Genomic DNA, 10,710 nt, shown 5'->3' on the forward strand with positions numbered 1-10,710 from the left:
TTATTTATGAAAAAAGTCCATCACAGATGATAATATTTTTGGAAGGGTTGCGATTATTTCAATGTACACATACATACATACATATACCAAAGGCTTTTTTCCCCTTACATGGGAGGTAGCCAAAAAACAAAAGCATAAAAACCACTCCCACTCATTCCATTCCATCCCCAACATACTCCACTCCTCTCCACCCTCTTCCCTCTCTCTTATCTTGGCACCTCCTGAATGACAGGTCATCCCTGCATCTTGCCCACTGCCCTGGGTCAGAAGCAGTGTCGCAAGACACAGCAAGGCCACATCATTAAATCGGCAATCCCCCCCCTCCATCCCCTCTTGCAGAAAATGAGAAATCCCTTTGGGTCGCATCAATTTATTTTTCACACATACTCCCTCACCCTCCATTCCCCCTCAAGCATCACAGAATCATCCATACACAAACAAGCTGCCCATCTCTTTCCTCTTACTCTCATCTGTATCACATCCATACAATTTTTGTTTGTTTTTTCCCTAGAAATATCCCCTTTGGGGCTACAGAGAGTAGGATGCCTAGTCCTATCCCAGTCCCTTTTTAGTTGCCTTTGACTCAAGTGGGAACTCTGTAGCAGTATTCTTTCTCTCCATCACATTTCAGCAAAAAGAGGAAATGAATATTCAGAGAAGTGGTACAGGACAGTATTAGGAGTAGGGGCACAGCATAACGGAGGGACAGTCACAGTATAATGATACATGGCTCTGGTCCATAGGGGAGTCCCATATAGACCCCAAAATATCAGCTGTATGCTACTGAACAGCTTTTAACCCCACAATAACATGCAGCCAATACCCTAGATGGAATACTACACAGTGCAAAGGCTATGCTCTATTCAAGGGTTACTAATTTTAAAGAGGTGGATTTACATCACAACACAATGTTGTCATCATGAAGTACGGAGAACATAATGCCAAGCATTTTCATTGAAAGGAAAAAAATATATATATAAATATGTATATATTTATTTTCTTGTAGTTTTATTATCAACAGAATAGATCTCGCAAACCATCCAAACCTGACTGCCCAACGGGTAGGCAGCATGTTGAATCCTATCATACCTGAACTAACTAAAAACAAGTTTTTCATACATTGGTCCGTTGATTAATAGCCAAGTTTAGGCTGGCATCGCTTTAAGATACAGGCAGGATTTTACATTGTGTCTTATTCTACAAGAGTTTGAGAATATCAAAGATGTTCCAATAAATTCAACACAACTTCACATTTATCTCCTTCAGTCAAGGGTCAGACCTGAGCTGAACGAAACTGTATGGCATTAGTAAAGTATAAAATCTATAAACAAGTTATCAGGTCACACAGTTTCTCAGCCCTACAGTCCAAGCCATGTACAGCTAAGGATACAAGTTCAACACTTTGCTGGATATCATATACTAAAGCATCTGAGTCATATACATATATACATACATCCCAGGGTAAGATCATGCCTGGTTACGACACTTTTGATGCTCTGTGAAGGTACAAATAGTAGCACGGTGGACTCGCATTCTGAGGGACCCCCGATTGAAGCTTCACAATGGCTGAGTTTGATTATTTGAAAGACTCCATTGTGACATATGATTTCTTCCATAATAAATACATGTGTGTGTGTGTGTGTGTATGTATGTGTATATATATATATATATATATGCATATGCATACACACACACACTGCCTGAAAGTACGTTCATAGTGTTCTTGAGAGCTAATTCATCAATCTAAGTTCAGCCCCACCTAGGGTGTGAGTGTGTGTGAATGTACATGTGTGTGTGTGTAAGATCACAGCATTACCCATAGATCAGGCCATTTAAGAGCGCTGAGCTCTCATCCATGAGGGTTGATCATGATCTATCAATCATGAGTCCAAACACATGACCCAAGACTGCGGTGAATCACACATACAATGATTCAACAGACATACATACATACATACATATACCAAGGCTTTTTCCCCCTTACAAGGGAGGTAGCCAAAAAGGGAAAGGCATAAAATCATTTCCACCCATTCCATCCCTGAATATACTCCACACCCCTCCACCCTCCCTCTTATCTGAGCACCTCCTGGATGACGGGTCATCCCTGCACCTTGTCCACTGCCCTGGGTCAGAAGCAGTGTCGCAAGACACAGCAAGGCCGCTTCATTAAATCGGCGACCCCCCATTACATAAAAGGAGAGGACGGCGAGACATGCACTGGTAAAAAATGAAAGGGACAGTGCATGGAAGACATGGCAAGAGAGGATTACAAAAAAGCCAGTAAAGAATACAACGAGAAGAAGAAAAGAACTGAGAGGGAGGTAGTTGACAAATGCAAAGACCAACCCAAACTATTTCACAGATTTGTAAGTGGTAAACTGGAACATAAAAGAATATACAAATTGAAAGTTGAAGGAATTACATACGAGGATGCATGAGCAAAGCAGAAATAATGAATAAAAGCTTTCAGTCGGTACTCAACAGGGATAAAGAGTTTGAGAGATCAAAGAATGGAGAAAATGTTAACATAATAAGATAATAGAGAAAATGGAAGTGTTGTGTCTTGTGACAATGCTTCTAACCCAGGGCAGTGGACAGGATGCAGAGATGACCCGTCATCCAGGAGGTGCCAAGATAAGAGGGAAGGAGGAGGGTGGAGGGGAGTGGAATATATAGGAAATGGAATGGGTGGGAGTGGTTTCTATGCCTTTTTCTTTTTGGCTACCACCCGTGTAGTGGGAAAAAGCCTTTGGTATATGTATGTATGTATGAAAATGGAAGAGCTTAAATTGTTTAGAAAGATTGGAAATATAAAGGTTTCAGGACCTGATGAGATATTCAATTGGAAAATATAACCCAAGACAACACTATAAAAACATTCAAGACAAGGTTTGACAAATGGAGGAAAAGAGATGGGACCCCATAGCTTTGCGCTGACTCCGTACACTACAACTTGGTCAAAACACACACACACACACACATTCACTGGAACAGAGAAGAGAAAGAGGTGATATGTTGACCATTTACAGAATTATAAAAGGGATGGAAATTCTCGATAGAGACAACTGGTTAAAGTGGGACAGAAAAGAAACAAGAGGACACGAAAAGAAACTAAAGGATAGTTACAGAAGAGACCTGAAAAAGAATAGCTTCCCACATAGTACCAAAACTATACACAATTTTAAGAATAAACTGGATGCGGAGAGATACGGAAACGGGTCACTACAAGCATAGTTCTCTTCTGACCCAGGGCAGTGGACAAGGTGCAGGGATGACCCGTCATCCAGGAGGTGCTCAGATACGAGGGAGGGTGGAGGGGTGTGGAGTGTATTCAGGGATGGAATGGGTGGAAATGATTTTATCCTTTTTGGCTACCTCCCTTGTAAGGGGGAAAAAGCCTTGGTATATGTATGTATGTATGTATATACACAAGGTCCTTTCTCAATAATGTGGGTGGCTGATTCAAAGTACACACCCATACTACACAATCAAAACCCATATAACAATCCCGCCCATCTTGGTAAAATAAACATGACACTGTTTATTCATGACAAATAATGAGTCTTCTATTCCATAATAACTAAATGACACAGTGCATACCAGCAAGAGTTTAAGAGCTGGTTTTCCTAACTGTGCATCTTTGCTGGATGAAACTGGAATAAACAAAATTTAAACCTTTCACTATGGCAACATACTTCTTGATATGGTTTAATGGTTTAACGTCACAAATTCCTCCAATCAGAAGGCTAGGATGGTGCCCCTCACAGAGGACTTTGTAGCATGGAATTTAATGAACCATGCCCTTGGTTCAACTTCGCCGGTGGCAGGATTCGAACCGCCATCCCCTCGACTTTCACCGCAAGTGACGACGCCCTAACCCGCTCACCCAGAGAGCTTCCCTTCTTAGATTGTTTATATCCAAAACTGGATGGTTTTGTTTAGGTGAGGAGTGGACCTAGAGACAAAATAGGATCTTGGCTGGTTGAAAATGGTTTTGGCCCAAGCCAGCCCTTCAGCTAAATAGAACTGCCTGGTATAATAATAATAATGTTCATCACTACAACAAAGTGGTTAAAAAGTATGTTGCTGGGTTGAACGGGTTAATTTATGATGTACTTTACGATGAAGATTCCTCCTTGTGAAACTACCAATTACCTATCACAGCAAGACTTTCATAACATCTGAACAATGACCTGCTTGATATGTACAACACAGACTACCAATTAATAGGACTTGGTAAGTGCATTATGGGTAATAAATACATGAAGGGCCACAAAGGCTGTGCAGACTGTTGGGGTGGCGTTGGCTGCAAGAAGAGAAATGCCTGATGGGGTCTTCTCCAGGAAAGTAGCCATGAGCTGTGGAAGGAGAGGTTGATAGACACCCAGCGCCAAGAGAAGAGCCACTAAGGGACGCAGAGTCGTTGCCAAGTCGCTGCGCCACCAGAGCCAGAGCAACAGTGCCACACACAAGTGATGAACCTGGAAGAGTATACATGGATGAAATATCAATGTTGACAAACCACTCTAGCCAGTCTCTCTTTTCATTATATTATTTTCTTGTTGCCTTTAATCATTATCTCCTTCTTTCCTTTCACATCAGTATCACTGTCTCATGCTGGGGGGGGGGGATCTTTGCCTTAACCTCTTCCTTATGATAACGCCTATACAAGCATCATGAGGCACGAGTGGGTATGTGAGGATGCTGGTGTCAGCGTCTTGATTATATTTATTTTGTAGTAGCTGAGTGACCCCCGAATTCTGTGAACTGGTTTGATCACATTTTCTGTGTTTGTTGTCACTCAGTGAAAGAGTGAGTAATACAGCAGCGACTTTATATTTTATAATGCGAGTATTGTGATGCATCAATCATCATACCTCGGGCATCCCATGCTGAGCACAAGAATGTGACTCATATTGAAGTCAAATACTCATGTGCACGTTAGGTTGCCTTATGTATGATGATGCATCACAATATGAGTGTTATAAAATAAACAGTTGCAGTTGTTATACTCATTCTCTTTCTCCCGGAATGTTTATAACTACAGAATATGCAACCAAACACGTTCACAGAATAAAGGGGTCACTCGGCTACAATTAGAAAATAAATATAATCAGGACACCGATGCAGGCACCTTTGTATACTCACTTGCGCTTCATAATGCCTATGTATGCGTCACTGTATTCTAAGGGTTAATGCTGGATGGTGTCATGAGCACAGGTGACAGTGTGAATCTCAGTTTGTGTTATAACAAAATTAAAAAAAAAAAAAAAAATTGGGTAATCAACTTATAAATCGCAAATCTAATCAAAAGTACAACTCACAACTTTCTATTTCTCTTAATATTTACGTGAATATTGCAATGAAAACCCACCTCCATTATTTAAGCTATATCTTAGACTCTTACTTTATCCAAATTCAATTTATAACTCAATCTCTATCAAATTTGAACCAATACAGACCTAATTGATCACTGTAAAAAAAATTATAATAAAATAAATAGATAAATGAAAAAAAAATAAAAAAGTGCTTATACTTACAAGGCTGATGTTAGCATCCAGACTAAGCTGGATGTACTTCCAATCAAATTCGAGGCCTCGAGCACCCACCCACAGAGGCAAAGCTCGTGTCAGTAACAAGTCCGCAGCAGCCCAGCCAAGACCAGTTACCAATACCTATACGACAGGAATTAAATATATAACACATTATAAAAACAGCCCCAAAACAAATAACAGAGACATACAATAGTGAAGACAGGAACTTGTATACAATTATTTAGATCAGCATGAATGACAGTGAAACACCAACACAATCGATGACTATCAAAAGTGAAGTCAAGTTGTTAATGTATGATAAGCAAATATATATTTACTTAAATGTGTTATACAGTTATTTCAGGAGGTGCTAAGATGGGAGGGAGGGTGGAGGGGTGTGGAGTGTATTCAGGGATGGAATGGGTGGGAGTGATTTTGTGCCTTTTTCTTTTTGGCTGCCCCCCTTGTAAGGGGGAGGGAGCCTTGGTATATGTATGTATGTATGTATGTATGTTATACAGGAAAAGAGCAACCTTCATGGGATGTCTGCCACCCACTATACACCCAGTTTTAGATTTGTTTATGGTCCCAATTTGGGCTATAATTCTTTTAAAGTATTCCAGAAGTTGATGTTTTTAGGAGGAAAATATTTTTTTGGTATCTATGGCAACCTCACATACATTTGTACTACCTCATAACTACTTCCCCTCCCCTCCGATCGGATGTTCAAATTTACATGATTGGGCAACCGACATGCCATGGTTGGCCCAAAACAACAATGTTTGGGAAGAACTACCTGTATTACAATCTGTTAAATAAAACAGACAAAAATCTTATATAATTTTCTAGAGATCTATAGGATGGCTCAAGGACAATTACAAGCTCTAGTATATTAGCACATATACACTAATTTTCTGTTTTTGACATCAGAGGCACTTCCACAATTCTAACCCAATCTATGACATTTCTTTCTAAAAATCTATATACCATAAGGCTTCTTCCCCTTATAAGGGAGGTAGCCATCTAAGGCATGATGCACTCGCTCCAACCTATCCAACTCCCATCTGTCACCCATCTGTTTCCCTATTATCTCTCATATGTTCCAGAGTCGGCAATTCTAGTTTTGACAATCTCTTTTCATACATACATATACCAAAGGCTTTTCCCCCTTCTTTTCATGTGACAATTTTGCTAGAATTGGGACCATCTTCATAGTTGCTCTCTGGACTCTCAATTTTCCTTGTATTCTTTTTAGTACTGGGTGACCATAGTGTCACTGCATACTCCAATTTTGGCCTTATCAGTGTGACTAATATTTTCTTAACCATTTCTTCATCCAAAGGTAAAAGCCACTTTTATTGATCTTAGCACATTGTGTGTTTTCAAGTTAATGGATAATTTTGTCCAATTTGCGTTTTCATTGTATTGCATCATGTCTTGTTTAGAGCGATTAATGAATTTTGACTTATAATAAGTTTATTTCTATGAGGTGGAATGGGGGGTGAGGCAGTATGTGTGAGCAAAATTTGACACAGCCCGAAGGGATTTCTCCCCTTCTTCTCCTTTTATGCATGGGGGGTCACCGATTTAATGAAGCGGCCTTGCTGTGGATGTGTTGTGCCTTGCAACACTGCCTCTGACCCAGGGCAGTGGACAAGGTGCAAGGATGACCTGTCATCCAGGAGATGCTAAGATGGGAGGGAGGGTGGAGGGGAGGGGAGTGTATTTAGGGATGGAATGGGTGGGAATGATTTTATGCCTTTTTCTTTTTGGCTACCTCCTTTGTAAGGGGGAAAAAGCCTTGGTATATGTATGTCAACAGGAAAAGAAGATATATATGTATGTATGATTTCTGAAAAAAAGAAAAATTATTCAATGTTTCTTTTCACTCACTAAATATATATATATATATATGTATATATATATATATATATATATATATATATATATATATATATATATATATATATATATATATATATATATATATATATATATATATATATATATATATATATATAAAGCTCATGATATTAGGGGTTGTGTGGGTTTCGAATTTTGGAAATGCAGGCAAGAGCATAAAAAGTTTAGAAACCACTGGTTCAGGGAAAGAGGAGAGAGAGAGAGAGAGAGAAGAAAAAAAAAATCCTGGCACTGCCCCCCTCCCCCTTCCTCTAGAAATTCCTGGATCCATGCCTGGTTAATGATCCTTGAATAACAAAAAAAAAAAAAAAATGTGGTGTACAATTATTTATTGCAATAATTATTGTAATTCTTACCTTGATGTGTCCAGATCCTGCAATTCTTCCCATCACTATACTGAGGCCAACTAAGTCTCCAAAGTCTACTGTTGTCTTTATAAACTCCTTAAATTAGGGAAATACATAAATGAATAACTACATTAACCAAGTCAAATGGCATAAATATAAGTATATGTATCAGTATATATATGCAGACACCAACTTTTTTTTTCAAAATCTAGTTAGTTTTTATTTTTTCAGTTTGAAAATATCTAAATTGTATTAATTCTACAATATAATCACACATAAAACAATTTCCTTTTAAACAATCAGTCTTTTTTTCACCAAGAAATTCATAAAAATAAATCATTCTGTAAATGAATTTGCACCCTACTTACTATAAAGAGACTTGCATTTTCTGGAGGACCATCCATCGTAGGGAAGAACGTGGCTAGCAGTAACATTTTACATAATTGGGTTAACATGTACATGCCTCCTACTTGCACACATTTCCAAAAAGCACCATACTCTGGCCTGTAGTAAACAGAGAAGTCATGTGTCATGTTGAAAACATCAAGACTGTTATTCTTTACAAACATGTGTTGTTGGTGACATGATGGCAGACATCACATTGGTGTTCTCGTATCCAATACAACATTCACCATAATGTCACCACCAACACGTATGTTGCACACAGGAACAGTAACAACCACTTGGACTAGAAAAATATAGAACTTCTAGTACATGAACCTGACAAGATCCATGGAAAATATTTGGAAGCAGCCATCATACAAGGAACCAATACAATTGAACAAAACAGGGGCATGTTCAATATCTCACCCAACCTAATTCCTTTAGTACCCAGTGCCCACAAAATTTGAAGCCATCCCTAGTTGCCCTCCAAAATCCCCCCCTTATTTTCTTCTTCCCTTGTTCCTTGGTTGTGAGCTAATGTCTTTCACGCAGCCAATTGTTCTATCTTATCCTTAATCTTTCCTGTTCCCAGATATTTGGTCCACCTTCTTAACCTTTCCTAATATCCAGTGACTCCCCTCCCCTACCTGCCTTCCTCTCTCCCTCCCTCCCCCTGTTCTCCCAGTTCTTCTTATTTAATCTTAGTCATGTGTATTACAACTATGTATTTGAAAAAGCTGTAATGAGCAAAATGTCGTACTAATAAAGGCTCCACCCTCACTTGTGGTGTTTATTTCAATAGACTTGTCAGCAACTGCCACTTTCATACAAATTGCCATAATAATGATGGTGTTTTCTATATATATACATATACCAAAGGCTTTTTCCCCATACACAGGAGGTAGCCAAAAGACAAGAGGCATAGAAACCACTCCCACCCATTCCATCCCTTACATACTCCACTCCCCTCTATCCTCTTCCCTCCCTCTTATCTTGGCACCTCCTGGATGACGGGTCACCCCTGCATACGAGGGTCTAGGAGTTTTCCATATATATACATAAACCAAAATACTTCTTCCCTTTTGTTAGGGAGGTGGCCAGCCAAGTTATGCAACCACCCTCCACCCAACCAACACCTGTTTGTTTCCCTTTCATCTTAACTCCTCGTGTATTTGTGAAGTTTTGTGTCACCCACTCACACAGCAACTTGTATATTTTTTGCATCTATATTAGAACTCCAACAACTTTTCTTAGTAATGTTTTTCCTGCAAATTAACATTTAGGAATAATTAAAAAATAATTCCGACAACCTTCCTGGTACCTGCCACTGATGCAGTGTCATGGCAGTTTGTATATTTTTTGCATCTATATTATCATAACTACAACAACTTTTCTTAGCAATATTTTCCCAGCAAATTAATATTAAGGAATGATAAAAAAATAATTCCTGCAATCTTCCTCCTACCCACCACTGAAGCGGTGTCATTGCTGTCCACTGTTCAAGATGTACTGTGTGTAGTCAAGTGGATTAGGTAGTCTAGCTTTAGGATATGTTGGGTAGGTAGGTTAGGTAAGGATAGACCAGGGAGAAAAACATGTTTCATGAAACAATAATGGGTGATGCTTGTGACAGAAATGGTACTTTGGTGGCCATTTTTTTCACCACCCCTTCATATTAACTTCCAGAAAAACTTTTACAAAGAAATGTTGTTAAGAGTTGTCGTAATATAGATAGAAAAAATAAACAAACTGCTGTGTGAGCAGGTGAGACAAAAATTCACGAATTCCGTTCCTTGTAGATGAAGGTCCATCCCTACCCCAAACCTACAGTCTGCTTTCTAGCATCATTAAAATCCTTATAACACTTCTTGAATGATGTTTGGTTTCTATCCCTGTATAACAGAAACAGATTTTTCATTTTTTTTTTTTCATTTGAAATGTCTATTTTTTTCTATAATAATAATGATAAGTTTATTTGGCAATAAATCAATATACATAAAGTTCAGACAATGAAAAGAACACATAGTTCAAAGTAACAATTACAATTGTCAAGGATAACACAAAAAAAGCATGTAAGCTCATTTCCAGTGTGGTTAGGTTAGGTTAAGAGTTATTGGACAGTGAAGTTTCATGTTGAACATCCATATTTGTGCAATTCTAGAATTTTACTGATTTTTGTATGAGGTGCGGGTGGATTGGCTTCCTTGAATCCATCTTGAATCGGTCTCACTAACTGCCGAACATACCAAACAAAACCGAGAAAAGCCGAACAAAACAACAAAACCCAAACAAGGACGGGTTTTGCTCAAATGCATACTTCTATATATGTATGGTTGCATTATTTGAACTATTTTCTTTAAAATGTGTGATTTCCATGTAATATGATCAAAGAGAAGTTACGTTTTTATCCTCTGCAAAATTAACGAACACAGCTACGATTCGTCCAGCCCGCCGTCTATGATCACTGGTGGTAGGGATCAAACTACACTCTTTTAGGTTTCTTACTGTTGTGTTAAATTACA

The 10,710-nt window shown here is 38.8% G+C and overlaps 1 protein-coding gene across 1 annotated transcript in view; it reads right to left on the minus strand.

The window, feature by feature from the left end:
- Positions 1-979: 979 nt before the first annotated feature.
- Positions 980-10,710, minus strand: part of LOC143017475 (BOS complex subunit TMEM147) — a 10,867-nt gene continuing 1,136 nt past the window's right edge. The window contains exons 2-5 of the mRNA XM_076172252.1: positions 8,173-8,308; positions 7,814-7,900; positions 5,541-5,675; positions 980-4,481 (exon numbers count right to left, since the gene is read on the minus strand). Coding sequence (XP_076028367.1) covers positions 4,224-4,481; positions 5,541-5,675; positions 7,814-7,900; positions 8,173-8,308 — 616 coding nt within the window. The 3' untranslated portion in view covers positions 980-4,223. The remainder of the gene's footprint in view (positions 4,482-5,540; positions 5,676-7,813; positions 7,901-8,172; positions 8,309-10,710) is intronic.

Source organism: Oratosquilla oratoria, chromosome 32 (genome assembly GCF_046742065.1).
Source record: "Oratosquilla oratoria isolate Oo_2021 chromosome 32, ASM4674206v1, whole genome shotgun sequence".
In the NCBI taxonomy this organism is placed as follows: Eukaryota; Metazoa; Arthropoda; class Malacostraca; order Stomatopoda; family Squillidae; genus Oratosquilla; species Oratosquilla oratoria.